The sequence below is a fragment of the Cyprinodon variegatus genome, unplaced genomic scaffold (assembly GCF_000732505.1).
Source record: "Cyprinodon variegatus isolate N-32 unplaced genomic scaffold, C_variegatus-1.0 Scaffold1158, whole genome shotgun sequence".
Classification (NCBI taxonomy): Eukaryota; Metazoa; Chordata; class Actinopteri; order Cyprinodontiformes; family Cyprinodontidae; genus Cyprinodon; species Cyprinodon variegatus.
Window position 1 is genome coordinate 59,363 of NW_015151611.1, and position 22,336 is coordinate 81,698.

Below are 22,336 nucleotides of genomic sequence, written 5' to 3' on the forward strand. Positions count from 1 at the left end.
AAAGTTCACACCTCACCATATCTTTTCATACACTGTACAAACTAATGCTCTGATACGACCTGATGCTCATAGTGTTTGTCCAAATACCACACATCTGACTCAGCCCCGTAGAGAGATGGTGCTGGTCGGACTCGTTTATCTGTCAATAAATTCAGAAAAGACAAAGAATTCCTTTCTTTGCACATGCGCAAGACAATAAGCTGGGGTACATTTGCTGGAAATTCTGCTTTAACAGCAGAATACATTCAAATTACCACATGGGGGTCGATTGAATTTCAAACATGTTTGATTTGCATCTAACTGTTTGATTCCTAACTTCTGACTGATCTCAAAATAAATGTTATTGCACAACTGAAAAATCGTCCAAAAAGGGCAAAAAAATCATACAGGCTACGCCCTCCGTCAGATCACAGTCCCATAAGATATCAGTTACTTAACGACACCAAAGCTTACAATTGCTTCTAAGCTTTTGATAAATATTTAGACTTTTCAAACTTGGAATGGACAGTGTGTTTGTATTGTAAAAATATAGATTGTCTAAGATTTAGGACCACCATAAAAGTCAAGCAAGCTTTAAGTTGCAATATACAACGTCATACCTGAACTTGTTTACACTGATTAGATTTGTTTCTTTTTAAAGCTTACTTTCTTATATCTCCTTGGAGTAGAAAGAACATAGGCAACAAAGTCTAAGCAGATTAACATATACCAACCACTATGTGTAGCTGGCATGAAAGACATTGTAAGGTAGTCATACTTTATTCACCATGCTTTGTTAACTAGAGACTTAGACTTAGAGAACCTTTAGTCATTTTGTATAAACAGAGGGTATACAAAATTAAATTCCATTTTGTACAGCTGTGATATTTCCATTTTCTTACAGTGATCAAATGAAAACACTGAGGGAGAAAAAAAACATGGTGCAAAAAAATAACTAATGGTTCATATCAGTTGTCATGGGTCAGCTAAATATGTATTTCTCTAATGAAATATTAGAAAAGATAAATACACACTCAAGCTCCAAGAAACTAAAGATTTTTCCAGAGGTAAGCTATTTAAAATGATTAACAGCAGATAGGGAAAGAACAAACTACAGTATGTGTGAACCAACCACATCCGTTCTTCAGGATTACAGAGAGTACTGTGCAAATTTACACTAAAGCAAAAAAACAAAAACAAAAACAAAGCTTATTATTCTGATTTCTCTATGGGAGACATACATTACTGAAAGATCAAAAGCAAATTTTAATAAGGCAACAAGCTGGTAAAGCTTCAAAATGCAAAAATACAGAACAGGTATCAGCATCTCAAAGATCTTCTTGCAGACCTCCTGGTTTCTGTATTTTATTTTACAGATTGCAAATAAATTTTTAGGCGAGAGAAATAACAAATTATGAGAGTTCAGATATTTTGCAGCTTCCCAAAAGAAATGTTGGAAGAAGTCAGAATTAAATTTTCCCTTTAATGTTTCTACATTATGGTAGTACAGTGTCACCAAAATTTTAAAATGGTACGAAAAGGAAAAACCTAATTATTGTAGCTGTATGTGTGTGTACATGCCAAACATACATCCCTGCGTAGATCAATCTGTCCCAGACTCTCCCTTACATCTAACATCAAAAGTGTACTGTTAAAAAAAAAATATCCAACGGTGTTCTTCACCATTAGAAATTAGCACAAGCACACAGGCTGGCTAAAGGACAATCAATAATTCACAGAGTGCAGATTGAATGTAGATCAGTGACTCAACATGGGGGTAGAACATTGTGGCCCTCTCCCTTTATTCTCCTTTTTCCTCAAATATCTTTCTGTCCATTACCAAGAGTCTACTTGTATTCATTACAGTTTAGTTTATCTCTTTATAAAATTGCATGGAATGTATTTATATATTTGTTTGTTTTGTCCTAAATCTTTATTTGTTTTCACATTTTTTACAGCAGTCAGATGAACTGAAAAACGTTTCAAAATAAGCGATACACACCTGAGAAAAATAGGGACTGCTTATAAATGGTAAAACAGAAATCTCTAATACAGATGAAAAATCTGGAATTAAGTTATCTATGTATAGAAGTTACTAAAAGTAATTTGAGATAAAGGTATAGTTCAGATCTTTTCAAGCAGAGTCAATGTCATTGCTGTAAGGAAGAAATACAGACTCAGTAGATCCACTTTTTCTTAACATTCAAATACTGACTGAATTTTTATCCTGCATAATTATGTATGAGTTGTGCAAAAATGTAAAAGTTCTTCCCAATGAAATCACAGCCACTGGATCATGTGAAACACCAGCGCAATGGCAAGACTTGCCTTTAACAGCTAGTTAGCGTCTTAATAGAAGTGTGTGAGCATTTTTTTTTCTGTTAAATTAAGATCATTACATAATGCTGGGTACTTAAAGCCATTTGAGCGTCGTTATTTTCCTGATGACAGCTACTGTGCCACCAGGTAACTGTCAAATTATTAAATTAGCCTAATCTGATTGGCTAAAAGCTTTTCAACTCTAGTCACCAGAAGATCAACCTATATGCATGCAAATATGGATTTGGACTGTAAACTTATGTCAAATCAACTGAAAAAAATGAAACTCTTGTTATTGGTAATCCAAGAGACTTTCTTTTTGCTTCTCTTTTAGTTAAGAAACAGAATGTAGTGCTGGCATCACTTATTCTTTAGCAATCTCCTCAAACGTACTGTCCTCCTTCGGGTTTATTAAGTAAACAATCTGTGTTCTCACTTGCCTTTGGACTATGGGTCGGTTTGACTGGCTATCGATGATTTTTTTATTGGGAATTCATAAACTTAAATCTAACTTTGGCAGGAGCAGAGTAGCAAAGTGTTGCAAGAATCAGGCTACCTTTTTAGCACTATTGTAATATTAAAAAAAATTATTCTATTGATAAATCCACAGATGAATTTAATTTTTTTGCAGTTTTATGGGAGGATGGTTCCCATTTTCAATTACCTAGACGGGTAAACATTCCATCACTGATTGATAATAATGCCTTTTTTAGATAAACATGCATAGCCACAGTGCAGCAAGGGTTACCTTTGCACCTACAGCTCTATTTCATTTTTCATTTTACTTTTTTTTTATTTTTTTGAGTTACTGAAAGGCAAACTGCAACATTTAAAAGTGGAATAATTGACCCTCTTAATGAACATATCTCTTGGTGTCAGCATTAGAAATTAATTTACGGAAAAGTCTGGTCATATTCAGAATTCAAACTTCTGAAAGTACTTTAAATTTAAAATGATCACATACTGATGAAATGATACATTTTTTTTAAATTAAGAGTAATTTTCATTTGAATGTGCTTTACTGGAGACATCCATGTTTGTCAAAGAACACTACTACCAACTAACGGTTTGCGACGTCACGGTGTGGTATCGGCTGTTGATCAAGTCCCAATGCTGTATCTGTGGTTTGTCACAATGCACTATTATCCAAGTCATCTTGAAAACATTCTTCTTCGAAATGTTGGCTACATATTACATGTTTTTTTCTCTGGCCAGAAGTTTGATGGCAAATCCTCCCTCTTCAAGTTACCAATCCAACGACGAACCCGTGGAGGATCATGAATTGGAAAGGTGAAATAACTTTTTTTTTTTCTTTCACTTTTACCCAACGTATTACACATCAAACTGCCATGCACGTGGGCATAGTCAGTTTAACTATAGCTCTCACGAATTTCAATGGTGGAGTTTTCTGGAAATCTAGGTGTGTTTAATAGATCCCATTGATTTTGCTTGTAAAGCGGGGAGAATGGCGCTAGGCCTACCGCACCGTGACATCACTGCTGGAAGATGTCAGAAGTTAGTTACTATATTTGGGCAAAAATGGCCGCTCCCAGACTCAATGATGGTGACAAAAATTATTGAAATTTTTTTACTGATTAACACCAAATTAATTAAATCACTGTGAATGTATAAATTTTAGGTATAGATAACGATACATTGATTATTCCTTGCTGACTGAACTTTTCCTTTAACGCAAATCTTCGTACTCTGTCGATTTTCCTGTTTAGGGGTACTGTGCATACCTGGAATGCTATTTAACAATCATTCGCCTGCATGACTCTAAGTGATGAAAATAATTAAATCCGAATTTAATAACATTATGTATTTGCCAACAGGGGAGTGATGAATTAAGACATGGTTGCATGGGTTTCCCGCTTACTCTCTTAAACCCTAATATAGGCTTCCTACCTTCTTTCTACTTATATAAATGAAAATATATAATTTCAAAGTAAAGGTACTGCCAGTAAATAAAAGTATTGCCAAGTTAAATCAACTGTCCCAAAGCGTTCTGAGTAATGATTCTTCGTACCCTGCAGACCCAAACTTCTTCTGTGTTTAGCAAATATATCATCCTTTCCAACTCATCCTATTTTCACTCCTCTCTAACAAGGCTGTTTAACTAGACCCATCTGTAAGCCCATGTGACATCAATGTTCTTAGCAGCATGTTTCTACCCTGAGAATGTCTACATATTACACAGTCTGCTTCAACTGTGTAGCCTCGCCTTTTGGTTTCCTTTCCTGTGAGCATGCGTAGCTTGAAGCATTATGTAGACGCCAGTCTCCTGGGATGCAGTCCTACATGCAAAAACTATATCAGGAACAAGCACATCTCTACAGGGAGTCGCAGTATTTGTGCAGATATCTGCAACTAAGTATAAGTGACCTTTACTTGGTTTTAGAGGGACAATCCATCACCTTAAAAACGTATATTTGACTTCGTCTTTCTCTCATTTGCCACACCATTTCTAATCTATCACTTCCTGTTTGTCTTTTAATCAATCCATATGTTTATTTTACCTCTGTTCTAATCAGTATTTTACACTTATTTTTCTGCTTCGTCAATAACTTTTTGATAGTTCGCCTTACAGTACACATGCATACACTAAGAATCAGTATGAAAAACAAACAAACAAAAAAACTGAAGTAGCCAGCATACAAAGTTGAGGAGAGAAGAGCAGGAGAATCAGATTTCACCACAGTGTGATGCAGACAGACACTCACACACTAAGGGAATAGCCTGCAAGGATCACATATCTGGAGTAGAGTTCTGTCAAAACAACCATTACTAGGCAGCTGGGCTGTCAAGATGTGATATCGAGTAAAGACCAATATGACTATGCCAGTATTGTTACATAACAGATACAGTGTAGTGTAATTTATTTGTAAGACAATGCTTACTTTTTTGTCTTAAATAGCTCTAGTTAATTTGTGCATTTTTCCATTCCAATCACAGGAAATTTGGTTGAAAATCTGATTCCATAATCGAAGTTGTGTGGCTGATTTCTGTTCTCTTCTATTTTATTAAGTTTTGATATTCTGATAATAATAATAATTTAACTTTGTTGATCTCACATTGGAGAAATTTACCTCTGCATTTAACCCATCCCCTTGGGGAGCAGTGGGCTGCCATTGTGCAGCTCATGGGGAGCAGTGTGGGGTTAGGGGTCTTTGCTCAGGGACCCAGAGTGGCAGTCTGTGGGAGTGGGGTTTGAACTCAGAACCTCAGGATTCCAAGCTCTATGCCCTAACCACTAAGCCGCCACCCCCTTCCAATTTCAGCAAACCCAACATTTCTTAAGAAGATATAATGTAGAAAGACAGCAGAATATCATGTTTTGTTTTTTACCCTTTCAACCAAATGCACTCCATATTAGAAGTAGCAGCCAAGTAATATTTTGTCTGAGGCCAGTTTTTTCTAAATATAGAAAAACTATTCCAAAGCTGTGCCAAAGACCTTGTATTTAGTCTTAAACAGCCCTTGGCATTTTGTATTAACAGTCAACATATTAGCATGGCTAGTAATACTGAATGAGCACACATTGTGCTAGCATTTTCAAAAGAAACATGTTCTTTGAGAGAGGGGTTGAAAGTTCAATGAAAGGAGGAGACCTATTGTACTTCGCTGTTATAAGTTTAGCCTTCCTGTTATCTGCTGAAAGTTTCTCTCATTCCTGATCTCTTGCAGCCTGAATGAGCTGCAGATGGTTTAGTACAATGAAATCCATGACAGGGATTTTTTTGTGTGTGTTTCCATCCTGCTGCACTCAGAGCTGATCAAGCTGAAAATTGCCTGATTCTTATCAGCATCCAAACACTCACCTGATCTCTTATCCTAACTACACTGTTCTGGAACTCCAGAGGGAGTTATTGCAAACACACTCAAAGTTTTAGGATATAACAAATGAAACCCAATTCAAAACTGCTAATTCAAAAGCAATTCTACAGAAACTGTTTGAAATTTAACATTCATTATATGTCAAAAGTTTAAATACATCTCTGATATTCATCAAAGGATTACCCAGAAGATTTCAAGTCGAGCAACATTATGGGATTCTTTATTTATTTTAGCACTTAAGAGTTCTTGTTGATACTTGAACATAATTTTATATTCATCAGTTAACAGTCATCTTAATTAATCAGATGTAAAACATGTGGATGTCAGGACGAACTCTTATTTTGACAGGTTGCATTCTGCAAATTGCTTGCATGGATCTGGTAAAACTCAGACACACCAATAAGATTATGAATACATTTGAATGCCCTGAACTAACAAAATTTGACTTGAATTTGTAATCTAAAAATTACTTCATAAGAGACTTTCAACAGTTTTGCGTTTTTTAATATCATATACGACCTGCCCATTCAGGTATGCATTTCTACCTTTATTGGGGCTGTCCAAATAGTTGCATTTGCAATATAATTGCAATTTAGAAAAATGCAATTTTCAAATCGCAGAGGCACTCAATTTTTAAGCACAATACATTTAATAAGACTAAGACACTAAATGTCTCCTTCTAGACCTTTAGATGGCAGTAATACAATTAAACTGGGTATGCCACCGCACAGAGGGGAAGATACTGTAGAGTTGCAGCTAGCACATAGATTAATGCATTATAGTAGGAGTAAGAACTTGTTTATGCAAGATTAACAGTAAAGTCCTGCAACACTGGACTATGGACAAGTAGGCTTTCAAGGTCAAGAAAAAACTGAAATCCTGGAGTAAAACATTGACACACTTGTGCTTAGTGTAATGAATTATCGCAAGAAAAAGTACTATAGCCTTTACCCTTAAAAACTCTGCATCTAACAATCCAAGTTAGAAGCATTTTATTAGAAAAAACAAAATTATGATAAAACAGCAAAACTAAAATTCTAATCAGTTATATATTTCATGTAGGTGAAATATAATGTGATTATATATTCTTTAAATGACAGGAGACATTTGTAATGGGTAATCACATTACATGCGTACAAGGTGTATCAAACCAAATTTGTCAAAATAGCGATAAAATGTCATAAAGAGATAATTTACTAGCCTTTTTAGTACCAACAATGGAAAAGAAAACTGTAGAACTGAAGGAGGGAATGGAGATTCTACGTGTCTGGGCAGAAGTTCACATATGGAAGAGGAAAGCAACACAATGGAGCAGAGTGAATTTAGTTTTGGGCTTACAGTTAAGTGAGGGATGCACAAAAATATGGATTGCAACCCAGATTAAGGCCAAGCAGACTCATTATCCAAGGAAAAATCTGGATTAGTATGTTCTACATGCAAGACAGCAGACTGCATGTAGTAACTGCATGTAGTATGGGGACAGACATTGAGAATTAGCCTTAGCTAAAATGTTGTAGTGTGTGACATGATGCATGAAACATACTTGTCCCTATCAAATAAACGAATAAAAAAAAACTGGCTAAAGAATGGGTGTCATGTTAAATAACTTCATCCCCTTTTGACATAACAAAGCAGCAACAAGCCCTTAGTAAGAAAAATACCTGAAGATGCTCACTCAGCAGCTCAACCAAACTTGAAAAAGTAAAAAAAAAAAAGAGACTTTAGGACAGGCTATAATCAGTGATCAGTCTGAACAGATGGCCCTACAAGTTGGATAGTTCGCACAGAATATAAAAAGGCTAAATGGAACAGGCCAGCACATGGATTTGAAAGTGAAATGGGGAGTTAAACATACTTGATCTGGGTAGAGTAATGCATTCTAATGCTGAATGTGGAAATATTATTTGTTTAGAAAGTAATTTGTTTAAATTGTGGTGTGTAAGACAAAATATATCCTCTCGCTGAATGAGTCCACTAGTTTAAAAGGAGCATTTTAATTATATACATTAGAACACAGCTTCCATATATTGATAAACCAAGTAACATTTACTGAGCTGGTTGAACAAGATAAATTATCGGCAAAGGGCCTGGGCATGGAGCCCATGCATTCAGGAGTTTAACGTCTAAAATGCTCATTCGACTAACGTAACGGAAAGACAAGTTGTGCTTCAGTAGACTTCAGGCCATTTTTCCCTCATATTACTCTGTGGCACTGCTTGGCCCATTCAGTTGAGCTTGCAGTTAATGATGTGGTGAAAGAGATAGGGGCAGTCAATCATTTAAAAATACTGACGGACAAGCTATACTTTCTCTACAACACATCTAACTAGAACCATGTGACACAGAGAGAGTGTGCATGCAGTTTTAACGTGCAACTTTGCAAAATTAGTTTGGAAAAACTATCCAACACTACATAGATATTTTAAATCAGCATCAGAAGATCCCCGCCATGATGCTTTAACAAAGCAAACTTATTATGGACTTGCACTGCTTGACCCATGGTTTTGTGAACAACCTAGGTATGATGTGTGCACTGCAGGAGTTATCTAGCCTTTACCTGAGCTGCTAAATAATACAATAAATTAAACTTAAAGCTGTTTATCCTGCACAAGGAGTTTGAAGCAAGCTGAACTGAGCAAGAGGTGGGCTTAAAAACAGCTTTTATGTTAGCATTGTGCTCACTGATGCCTTAAACATTAGGCAGTTTTGTTTAGGTGAGACAAAAAATGAAAAACTAAGAGCATAGCTTGCTGTCCCATGGTGAGAGCCTGCCGCACAAAAGTGCCTATTATCATCAAATTGAGGAGCTACAGGTGCTTTTTTCACAATACTAGATAGAGGACTCAGGTGTACTCTATGGACGGGTACAGCTGAGTTGCTCTATCTGCACTGCAGAATGTGAACAGTCTTTTGCTAGATGATACATTTTCACCCTGAAGGGAGCTGCTCTGCATACTACCACTATCATTGAACTGCTCTTTCTAAATATTGTTGGACCTGCTTTGATGAAATTATAAAAATTCCTTAAATGAGATCAGGAATGCTACTCCGACACACAGTAAGGTGCGTAGCAGGGAGGAAGACTCGGAGGTGCACCAGGCCGCATAGTGGGACAAACTTAACTAGAAGGTAAGAAATTATGCTGTGTTTAACATAATTATAAATCCTGTGCAAAGCATTTAAAAGAAATATATAAATGGACTCATTTAGAAATTTGTGGAACTAAGTAATTTGTTGTGTGTGCATTCCCATATCAGTTCTGGTCTCTGGACCCTGGTGATCCCTAAATGCTAGTTTCATTCAGGGATCATTCGAATTAGAAATGAATGACTGGTGGACTTGCAGGTACACAATGTACCATCTTCAAATCAAAGTTTACAGAGAACAGGTGATGGCCAGACGCTGGCCAGCTTGAGTGGGGAGGGACTGAAAATATTTCAGTGACTTTCTTTTGAGTTTTACATGTTTGAGCTTTGCTGTTGTATAATAGGCAAGCTTCCACTTTGACTATTTTTAAATCACTAAAAGTAGAAGTTTAATGCTCAAAAGGATTTTGGTGTTGGTTGATTAAATTTGTTTCTATTTAATATATATTATTTTTACATATCTATGTATTTTTATATTGTTTTTATTAATATTAGTGCACTTAATGGTGTCTGTATTTCTGGAAGAGGTGTCTGCGGAGAGGGAAGTCTGGGAGTCTCTGCTTAGTCTGCTGCCCCTGCGACCCGGTTCCGGATAAAGCGGGAGACGACGAGTAAGAGTACGAGTATTTCTGCTTTTGTGCAGGACTTTGGTCCTGTTGGTTGTAAAGTGTTTTAAAGTGTTTATATAAATAATGTTGGATTGGACTAAGATGTAATAAGCCCACATCAGTTGTTTGGAACCGTTTAAGGTACCTGTATTTGAAATAATTGGTGACACATAAGTGATACAGATTGTTAGTGCAAACAAATATGGCCTGGCACTAGACCTACTTGAGTTTGTGAAAAATCTAAATTGCAATTTTCCTATTTTGTTTTGATTTTCCTCTACACTAACCACAGCCATATACACATTTAGCTCAGGGTTTCCTTTTTTTGCCCCAATGCCTCAAAATGCTAATGTCCAGGATCTAATGTTAGAGGACTTTACCGTTTCAAAGAAGAGTGCTAACAGAGAGAGCTGGATCACCTTCCTAGGGGCAACTCTCTTTTTCCTTATGTATGATCGTACATCTAATGCTTGCACATTAATACCACCTAAAGGGATGGTGTCAAAAGAAAATCATGTCCTAATAATTAAATGTAAAAAGACCCACAATTGTGCGCCTCTATGATTTGTAAATTGCATACTTTCAAACAAATAATGGTTACATGGTAAATCCAATAAATTAACCGGCGCTACTTAACAATGGGGCAGCTGGCCTCTTATTCTAGGTCTACAATCTAGATTTAATATTATATTACTCTAAATTGAACAGAATTGTTTCACGCATCTCAAACCTTAAAGAAAAATCAAACAATAGTCACATTTTTTAAGCCACATTGAAAGAAAAAAAAACCTTTGACTCCACCATCCCAATCAGCGTTTTAACTAAAGGTCTATTTCTGTAGTTGGAGTATCCTACTTATGGTGTTAAAATCTCAGATTGTGCTATTATATTAGAACACATTATGGAGAGAAAGACAGGAGAGGAGGAGATTGCACACTGAAGCGTGAATATCCCAAACGGGGCATTTTTTCTGCCAACAACTGAGCTCCACTGACTCGGTTATGTATGAGTCTGAAAGCATGCATGTGCGCTCCAATGCCCCCTAAGGTTAGTGATACTAGTGAACAGGTGTTACAGCATCACCTGCTCCCCACCACATGCACGTTTAGTTACAGACACATGCAGCAATCAGAGCTCTATCAGTTGTATTTTTTCAAGCTAAACAAACTGTAAGGTTGTGTGTTCTGAGGCATCAACCGTGTGTTTATTTAAGCTTATATAATCATTTAGTCAAACTCAACTAATAGAAGAGGCACATCACAAAATTTGATTTTATTTACTACAATTGTAACCTTTAGGCTTTTAGAAGTAAATTCTAAATAATTGGAAGGATTCCCAAATTTTTTGGAACTAATATTTCGGGAAATCTTTATCAGAAAGGTTTGCAGGGTTCATCCACATTTTTCCTCATTTAACCTCTTTTTTTTTGCTACATCACAATTTCCCAATCTAATCTCCTTTAAGTTTATGGAGATCTATAAGATTAACAGTATGGGAATAAGGAAAAACTGAAGTCTGTTCAGATGGTGAAATATATTATTGGGATGCAGATTTAAAATGTAAAGCACCTAAAATATGATAGCCTGTGTTTTATAGGGCTTTGTGTTTTATTGGGGCTTTGAATGACCAAACACTAATATTGCAATGATAATTAAAATCGTATATTTGCTCCTTTAAAATAAATGTTGCAAGCTAAAATAAGAAAATGTTGTTAAATGTAAACTAAAGTAAATGTACTTTATCTTATTGTTATTAAACTGACATAATGTATCCGTGTGGGTATTTTAAAATTAAAAGCAGCTTATGAACAGTACTTTTTATGACATTCCAAAAACTGGTAAGAGCCAATTAAGGGAAATTGGCCGATTTTAATAAGCAAGACTGTTTAAAGCATTATTAGTCAGAAATCTTCAAAAAAAAAAAAAAAAAAAATTAACAGTCTTGGATGTCCAAATGGCTGCTAAACTTATCTAGCTAATTTTAAAACTAGTTCCTGCAATATGCCAGGATTTCTTTTTGACTGCGGGTTTGATAGAAGTGCCAAATTCACAACAGTTTATCAAACTGCAGAATTAAGACTCAGCCTGAAACCAAACACAAATCTTTTATGAGCACAAATAAATAAAAAGTAGCAAAATTTAGTCTTTTGAATTCCAGAAGGAAGTTTTAAATTGAGTTAAAATCAATAAAAAAAAGGCAATAAGTAGTCTAAGGTGCTGTTTGTTGTAGTTACCCTCCGTCAATTTAGTTTAATCTATTTCTCTGGACATATTAAATTCATTTGAATATGCATTCTAATCAGACTCATTCATAAAAGTACTTAGAGCAAGTATTCTATACACTTTCATTTGTTCCATGTTTTGTATTGAAGATGTTTATTGGTTTAATGAAAGAATAATTTCAAATTCCATTTTTCTAGCAGATGTAAGTGGAAAGTAATCAGAATTAACAGCGGCTTGAAAATATTGACCTCTGTGCAACAATCTATGAAACGTGTTTGACTTTGCTTAAGGATGTTACTAAAAATAAGTTCTATAACATTTAAATTAGCTGAACATGAATGAATTGAACAAATTCACAGCCACCGGGTTAAAAGATCTATTTTTGAGGAAGGCCAGGAGATTATTTTGGGTCATTAGCTTTCCAGCAATCCCTCAACCATTGCAAGAATGTGCTGACTGGGGAAAAAAAATTACAAATTTTCTACTGAAAGAGACATCCAGCAAAATCAAGCTTAGTTATGAGCAAAATCTGATCGGGAGTTTATTTATAAAAGAGAAGAAACACATAAAAACAAAGATGTACCAATCGAAGAGCACTTTAACATCATATTAATTGTTTCATTAGTGACTTAGTTACACTACTGACAGATGTAGCACACATAACATGATCAAAAATCACTCTTTTTCTGTTTTCGTAACTTATTTTCTAAAGACACTAGTTGAAATTTACAGATACTGTATAGAAAAACAACACTTATATTTTGGAGCATATATAAATAAAACTAATACTAAGATTATAAAAAACTGTACAAGTGACATTTGGTTAATTATTTGCAGGTTAAAAAAGAAAAACGGTAAATATATATAGAATCTCTGGCATGGCGGCTGCCTGGAGGACAACATAAGCAGCCTTGAACTTCCCCTAGACTTTGGTTTTCACACATTAATCACACAAAAACCCACTGTCTAGTTTAAAGGTTTTTTGTATCTGTACATTTAGATAAATATAGTCTGAAATAAATATTCCCATCTAAATACACTTAAATCATTTTCTATTTAAGTCTTACAAGGTGTTTAATACACATTTTAGGGAAATAAAATAGTCTGAAAGACAAGGTTAATGATTTTCTTTTTACTTCAGTAGGAGCTCAGTTATTTTTGTTCTATTATTGTTCTAAGTTTCCAAATGTGTTAAACTTATATTCAGACGTAATTTGTTTTTGAGGCCGTTGGGTTCGATTAACTCCATCTTTTTTTTTGGTTTTCTCTTTCTGGGTTACTTAATATCTACCTCTCTCCACACGTCTTCTTCCTCACGAGATACCAAGCGGTGTGGCCAGAACCCAGCTGAGCAAGCGTGAAACTCACACAGACAATGACCGCTCAGAACAGATGGTCAGAGAGTGACACAGAATGGGGAAAAAAAACAAGCAGAACATTCATTTGATGATACTGTAACCTTATCTGCAGTCCTTTGCAAACAAAATACATTGAAATGTTTTATTCTAAATCATGCTTCTAAAAAAAGTAACAATTTACATTTATAACTTTCATCTTATACTATTACCTTCAACTTTAATCCATGCCTTACTGAAAGAAGAAAGTAAAATTTCCTACTCTGTGTCTTGCTTAGCATATCAAAGTACACTTAAATAACAAAAGGAAATAAATATTAATGAAGTACTTGGACTTTATCTTTTTTTGTCATTAAATAATGTAAGGCACATATATATATATGGTGAGAACATTTTGATGGAACCCCTGTTAATACTTTTGTTCCACATATCAGCTTAATTTGAAAAATGTTAATAAATTTTTTAGGTCAATATACAGCGTTTGGTGTGTATCAATGCTGTGTGGGCTGCCCTACTCAAAAACTCGTCTATATAACTTAAGAAGGTTGGATTCGTCACGAAATGATTCGTGTGACCTAGAGCGCAGCTTTACATTAGTCGAAGCTCTCATTAAATATGAGAACTAACGAAGTTAAAAGTTGTATTTAGCCAACAAAACAGCTATGGCACCTACCTGATCAAACATATTTTTGTTCTCTAATCTAGGATTTAATCTAGAGGGCTGAAGGTTTCCTTGTCTTTACAAGAAACCCCATTACTTTTTATTCTACTGGTCGAGGGAGTCTGCTTCATTACAGTTGCATTCTGGAGTGCTAAATCTAGAAGTTACAGGTCTAGCTCTGTGAGTTGTTTAAAGTTAAACAGATAGCTTTAAGTAGTAATTTATGGCTTTTGCTACCAAGCCTTTATTTGTTGAACCTCATTAGTTATGAAATGACTAGAAGAAAGGAACCCAGTTTTGGGAGGAAGGTAGGACACTTGTTACACTGAGGGCATATTTGTTACCAGTCTGTCCTACTGTCTGCTCTGCAGGGCACTGCAAAACCTTTGGGAAATATTGGCATCTATGACCTTCCCCTGAGGTTCAACTAGGAACCCCTGTAAGATGTATGCGAACAGACAAGCTGATTTTGTGACATACTGGGATATGATAATATTTTCATCAAAAAGAAGAAGCCATTGAACACACAGTTATCAGTAACAGTAGTTAGTCTCTCATAGGTTGCCACAATGTGGGAAGATCTACCGTTTTCACAAATTAAATAATTCATCCTACTGAAAACCACAGAACCAGGGATGGGAAAACTTCCAGGAACAACCATCTCTCAGAAACCACGAAACAAAAACCACCTTTAATATACAGGTGTAACAGATCTAGGTTTTTGCTTTTACTTTTCATTCTCTTCTCCATAGTTGATGCACCAAACACCTTACTATTGCCCCTAATGAGACCATTGAGAAAACAAATTTTATTGACTCATGTCTTGTAGTTAAACCTAGATGGCACGATAAAACTTTTCAATTTCTGATACGATACCAATATTGACCTGATACAATACTAGCATGAATCATACATGCTTTTATTGTTCATTTTATGAATGTTAAAAAAAAGGCTTAATCAAGTGATACTACCTAAACATGGCACATATATGAGATATTAATGCTGAACCCTGACTCCCCTAAAAGTAGGCTAAAAATCGGCCTGGGCAATAAAATAATAAACTAAAAAACATAGTCCATAATTATTAACAAAGGGTTATTTTTAGATTGAAAAAAATAAATAAATAAAAAGTTGAATGCACAAAGTCAGTTTTTTTTTTACAAATTAACTTATTCTATAAACTCTTCCTTTCCTGCCAGTTGTTGGGTACAGACAGCTTTTTTTATTTGCAGTGCTATCCAATGGTTAGCAAATTTACTGGAGTGCCACTACTGCACCCCACACAGAGGTATAGAAGCCAAATCCCTGACTGAAATGTGGTAGCATGCTACTCAATTTTGTGCCCACGTTTACATCTAAGTGTCCATAAGAATCATTTATTTAAATGCTTTTCTACACATTTTTACCAGGGGTACGAATAGTAATCATGGGTGGGGAAAGATACTTGCTGCACTGAATGGACCAAAAAGGTGTATCGTTTTAATGCTTAAAATATATAACACTGTCCACGGAAAGTTGGATGTATTTTGCAATATATATCCAACAATTTTTTTTTATTGTGCAAACTTTCAAGTTTAATATTGTAATATATGCATTAAGTGAGTCTGAGATTAGTTGAGTCAATATTTGAATTTTGCTAGCAATCCAAACTTAAGCAAACGCTCTCATAAGTCACACACTGCAAATACGACCGTTGGAGTGGGGATCAGAGCCACTCAGTCAAAATACTGGTATCTACAGTGGTTCATTAAGGTGTGTCAATTCTGTATAACATGAACTATGTGTCACTTTTCAAACAATTCACAGTATCACAATTTAATGTTTAGTATTTCCATACATTTTTATGGGCCAAATTTTTATGATATTCAAAAATAAAGCTTGACAGTTACAGAAGAAATGTATTTTTCCTAGAAAAGCAAAATAAAAATAAAAAGATGGAGGACAGTATTTAGAAAAAAAAAATGATTGCAGGGGGGAGAAAAGCAGTGGAGAAGCGGACATGAAAGGAGTGTAGAGAGGGAATGTGGAAGTGCTGGCGAAGGAAAGGGAGGGAGGTATAATGAAGTCCTTTGGGCCTCTAGTGAAAGAAGCCACAGCATCTGCCAGCCAACACAGCCCGGCTCTCTACAGATGGTGGCATGCTTGGATATGCTCAGCTCATTTTCAGATCATAAAGTAAATGTTCTAAACATTCTTACATGTTTTTTTTTACTAAAAAATATTTAAAAAGTGACTTTTGCTTCACGCCGAAGATATGATTCAGAGTAGCCTAAGGTACAGTAATAGTGATTCTTTCTTTTCTCTTAATCTGTGACATTTTGTAGTGAATAAACGCAGCATAAAAATGAATGAGAACGTTGGGGGAAAAAATGCACGACTCAAATACAAGTTTTCCACTTTATGTTCTCTCTTGCTGAGGAATTTACCATACAGAATGCCGTTTATGCTACTTTACATGGTAAATGGCCTGTACTTATATAGTGCTTTTTAAGTCAGGGGTCTTGACCAAAGCGCTGTACACTTATATATGTAATTATATTTAAGATATCCATGTATCTGATAAGTTACTTAATGAAGTAACCTGCAAATACTGTCTGTATTTGCAGGTTGTTTTTTGGCAGCTCGGTTTTGTTATTTTGTTTCTACTTTCTTCATTCTGTTTCTAGTCCACTGCCACTCTTTTTATGATGATTTGTGCCCTGACCACAATAAGAATAGCTAACGTGGATTGCTATCAAACAGTGGATAAAATTAATCTGGCTCTTGTTATCAGACAGGCACCTCTTCTTCATTCTCTTTTCAGGACTGATTCACCCAGAATATTTCAATCTATGAGTGAAGAATAAACTACAATGTCATGATGGTAAAAAGATAGTTATGCCCTTTTTATCTTGTCATTAAAGAGCAGATAATAATGACTTTGGTTATAATGCTTTAGCTAAGCTGACAAGTCAGTAAGTACCTTTTGATCATGCCAAAATACCTACTGCTGACAATATTCTCCGGATAAAAAAGAAATAAACTTCTTGTTCCTGACTGAAACCTGGTACTGCTGCATCCAAATGAGGGCTGTCCTACTTGTTATATCTAATAGAGTTGCTTTTTTTTTACTAGACACAGACGGATACATTAGCTGGCTAATATTTTCGGCCCATATTAGCATTTTTATTAGCATCAAGTGCATTAATTAGCTGATTAATTCTGTCCATTCAGAAAGCATGCCTTGATCATATAAGGAACATTGCTACTGCTTCCATTTGTGATCCACTCTTAATATTTGTTTGATTTGTTAATCTTTTTTTTTATTGTCTTGTGTAACATGTGCTACAAATGTGTAATTCTACCATACAAATGGAGAAAGAGAAGCAATTAGCCTCAAGGATGAGTCCAAAAATAGGTAGCATATATCAGGGATTGGTAAGAGTTATATGAAAATAATCAGTAATTACCCATTGAAAACCCTTTAATTTCAAATTGTCAACTAATTGATTAATCATTAAATGCAGTATACACATTTTAACAAATGCTGTTAACTGAAAGAGCGACCCACTCAGAGCATTAATATGACCAAACTATATAAAATATATAAACATCTTGCATTTAGGATTAAAAAAAACTTTTTTGTTAATGAATAATCTCAGAACGCCTTTAGTGGCATATCTTCACCTGGTTTAAATTCTTTATAAAATATGATTTAAGGAGCTTTTTTTTTTTTTTTTTTTTCTCTTAATAGAAATTATAATCAACAGATTAATGGATGAACAAAATAATAATTAGCTGTGCAAAGGGGAGGCAGCAGTAAAGTGTGCTTGTTCAAAATTTTAGGCCTGGTCCACATGAAGATTAACAAAGCAGATTTTCATATATGGCTCAGAAAAAATGTGCATCCACACACGTGTATGTAGCACCAGTGAAGAAGCTGTATATACGCCAGGCCCTTTGGTGCCGCTGTGAGACTGCCACAGAATCACATTCAAATCACTTATAAATAAAAATAGCCTTGCAAAGACATCATATGCAAAGTAAACACAGGACCATGATGGTAAAGAGTCACATGGGAGCTATGGAGGTAGTTTGAGATACAAAATCAACCTTTAAAAAAGATGTGTCTCCTCCATACGCATTGAACCTCGAACCCGATTGGCGTAACCTGTTTATCCAGTCTAGGACCTGGTTTTAAAAACTATTATTATACATTTTCCCAAAACAGCTTTCATCTATTTGGACGCATACTGTAGCTTAAATGACAAATGGTTACACCTAATCTCGTCCTTGTGTGGATGGGGCCGCAGGCATCTGTTTTCTCATAAATCCCCAATGAAGCTTTAATCTTGCTTTTCTTATTTCACTTTAACTATTGATATTTTCTTCATTTTAATCAAACTCAAAAAACTTTCTTCTGGTTTATTAAAATATTTTGTGAGACGACTGTAAAAGGCTACTGTTGAGGGTTACCCAGCTGGTTATCTTAGCAAGATTGCATTTTAGTGTTTTTACAAGGTTATCAGTTGGGACTAATCCTGCTTATATTTGACCGACACTTCCCATGAGTCAAGTTCTTGGTATAGCTGTAGATTTTATGTTAAATGCAAAAACATTTTAGTTCCTCACATTTCCAGCCAAAAAAAAAAAAAACAACATAAATATGACAAAAAAATGTCCGCCAATGTTTAGAAGTCTTATAAAACAAGTCCAGACAAGAACAAGCTCAAACAATAGGCCATCCTGTTCTTATACGGTAATTAGTCCTGAGGATATTTTTTTAGTTTTGTTTTTCCACTGCTGTCCTGTTGGATAACCACAAAAAAAAAAACTGATATGGGGGGCAGTAATTAGAGAGCGGGTAAGAATGGGAAATAGCCATTTCCCTTACCTTCTGGTTGCATGGTGCTTAAGCCCTCATAATGCTGACATCAGCACTCAGCTCTGACAGCAACTAACACACACACCTCACTAACTGGGTAAATGCTTCACAACAGATGCATCAGAATAAAGAGGACCGCCAACATGACTGCAGTAATCTTCAACATTATGTTTCATTTAAAAGAAACTCAGGAGAAAGTGACAGGATGTATGATACACACAAACACATGCTTTACATTAAACCTAGTTTGAGCTTTCACTCAAGTGCAATATATATATATATATATATATATATATATATATATATATATATATATATATATATATATATATATATATATACTTTCACCCTCCACATGAAGGCCACACCTTAGCGAAGCACCCAGCCAGCATGCCACACCACATCACCAGTACCTTGGTATGCTGTCAGATCAGAGCATTGAAAGGATATGGCCATTCGGTGATCTTTTTGGCGTACTTCCTCACCACGTTGTCTTCACTGAAGAGGAAGAGGGAGCGGTTGACCGTTAGGCAGCTCTGCCGGACGGGTATGGGGTTGTACAGGGCCATGGTCCGGGCTCTCTGGGCCATCGACTGCTTGTACATCCGCTGCGCTCCGGGGGGCCCACCTTGCCTGCTGCCGCCGCGGCCGGGCCCCCCTTGTCCGCCGGCACCCCCGCCACCACCGCCACCACCACCTCCTCCTCCTCCGTACCTGTTGGGTAGCTCGTCTCCAAAGCGCGCCATTCTGCAGACACCAAACGCCAGAGGTTAGGAAGGAGCCAGGGGGAAACCTCAGAGTGACACCTCCACATGCCACCACCCCATCAGCCTCGGTTCCGAAGACACATGCAGAAAAGAGTTTGGGTTTGGATCTGTCTCTACTTCTCTGTCTCTCTCTCTGAGCGTGTCCTTCCACCTCTATCTAGATCCTTTTTTTTTCCTTCCCAAGTCTTCAGCACCAAGAAGATACCTCCATTTGTGAGGTGGGAGGGGGGATGTCAGAGGGGAGGGATGGGAGAAAAGAAGATAAGAGAATCGAGAATCTTGTATTTAAGGATTAAGAAGTCAAATCGCAGCAACGTGTTTATATTATTTGTGAACAGACAGTTTTCTGTTGGAAAATTGAGAAAAATCGAATATTTAGTGAAGGCAACACACAGGCTTCACTCTCTTGTGCTGTTCTTATTTAACCATTATGATAAAAAAAAAGACAGCTAAAAGACAGTCAGCTGCTTCTATTAAAACTGGCAAATCAATCGATCAGCTCAAATGCGATCGGAATGCATAGCTGTGCATTGAGATAAATATTGCATCCATCTCCACAGAGCAGGCCAGCTGGAGACTGCGTCTTTTTCCTGCATCTTGTCAGGATCTGCAGTTGTCTTCCCCCACCACCACCTCCTCTCCTCTTTTCTTTTTTTTTCCAAAGCCGGATAAAAATAGAAATAGATAAGAGTAAAATGTTTAATAATTCATTTCTTCTTGTTCTATATATCCGCAGGGTTTGATGCGCCCGCCGCTGCTTCCTTTAACTGTCGCCTCAGCTTTCTGTTTACACGCAAAACGTCAACCGAGGGGGGCTTCCCCAAAATCCGTGCCTGGTGACATTTGTTGATATTTGGTAATGGACGGTGCGGCATCCCCCCCCCTCCTCTCCTCTCCTCCTCTTTTAACCCCCCTCCTCTTCTACAAGGCGTCGGTCGCTGGTTTTTGGGCGTGTTTGCGCGTACTTGGAGGTGAAAACGCTCGCTTTCCCAGTGTACCAGTTTATGTCTTCCTCGCTCTCGTGCGTAAAAGAAAAAATAATGAAAAAAAAGGAGTGGATGAGATCAAAGAAAAAAAATTAAAAGAAAATGTCCACGATAATCATCTATAATCCAGTGTTGGGGGAACAAGAATCCCAGATAAACAGGATCCGGATGATGGAGGCAGCAGCTTCAGCACCATCATCAATTTTTGGTCGAAAAACAGGACGGTTGCGGTGCGGTTTTGCTGGAACAGCAGCTCTCATCTTCTCCTCCACCAACGGGCAGAAAACGTGCACCATCTCCACCCAGCAGCATCACCCCCCCACACCCTCCTCGATGATCCTGAAACCTGAAAGAGGCGACCAGCCAGGTCCGACGTCTCTTTAGCGTTCTCCTTTTGCGCGCTCTCCCTATCTTCTATCTCTTTAGGATCCCCCCCGCCCTCCTTTAACCCCTCAAGGGGAAGGTAGAACAACGCTGTCGATCCAGGGGGGTTGTTAGTAAAGGGACCCGAAAAAGTGGAGTTGCTCCTGCGTTTTTATTAACGCGTTCAACAGGGGTTGAGCCGTGCTCTGAGCATCTGATCAGTCTGAAGGGAACCGAGCGCCACGCGAATATCCGTGGCCAAGCCATGCAGCGCACGACGCACGGCACCTCCCCAACCCAAACACATTAGGTTACGCTGGCTTCACCTGTGTGGAAAGGTATGTTATCTGTCCCTTTAACAAAAAAAGAAAAAAAAGAATAAATACATAAATCATATAAACAACACAAAAATAAGTGTTTGGAATGCCAAAAGTTACATAAAATGTGATAAATGTCTGGTATAATTGATTAATTCCTAGTAGGTTGTTTTCTTTAGTTTCCTCTCTCTTGGTCATAGCAGACCTACCACAATATTTATTTCTATTTTTGCAGATTTTTTTTAAGTAGGTACCCTAAGTGTAGTGGATGTAGGGTGCAAAAACCAACAATAACAATTGATATTCATCTCAACTCGATTTCTTGTGTAAAGGCCTTAAGTCCACAGTTGTTAGGCATGATCCTCTCATAAGAGCTGAGCTGATTGTAACTGGTCAATCGTGTGCATTTTTACAACTAGTTTAGGGTCATATCTCACCCAGCTTTGTACACCTAGAGACTAACATTTTTGCCTGTTCTTATTTGCAAAGTAGCATAAGATCGGTCAAGTTTGATGATGAGCCTCTGTGAACATAAATGTTTATATCTTGCCCCAACTTTTTAATTAGATTTAAGACTTCTATTGGAAGTTGAACCTCCCCTAAAAGATAACACATCAGCTGGACTGTCAAAAGAGCTATGGATCTATGCAGCTCCAGAGTTTCTTGGTCCTCTCTGCTGATCTTCTGATTGATGCTCACCTTGCTTTGCTTCAAATTAATCATAGGGTCTTTGTAGGTTTGTAGTTGTTCCACACTCTTTCTAACTTGGGATACTGGATTGAAGCCCTATGAGATGCTCTTTGGAAAATTGTTTTATTCCCCAAGCCTTCTTCAAAATTTCACCACACATTTCTTTCATTAATGATTTTCAACAAACCTCTGATGCTTTCAGTGGCTTTTGTGACGAACAGA

At 36.6% G+C, this 22,336-nt stretch overlaps 1 protein-coding gene across 1 annotated transcript in view; it reads right to left on the reverse strand.

Moving 5' to 3' along the window:
- The window catches only part of LOC107101817 (voltage-dependent P/Q-type calcium channel subunit alpha-1A-like), a gene marked incomplete at its 3' end in the record, with an annotated part of 80,662 nt that extends 59,356 nt beyond the window's left edge, over positions 1-21,306 (reverse strand). The window contains exon 1 of the mRNA XM_015400876.1: positions 19,442-21,306. Coding sequence (XP_015256362.1) covers positions 19,442-19,737 — 296 coding nt within the window. The remainder of the gene's footprint in view (positions 1-19,441) is intronic.
- Positions 21,307-22,336: the final 1,030 nt, after the last annotated feature.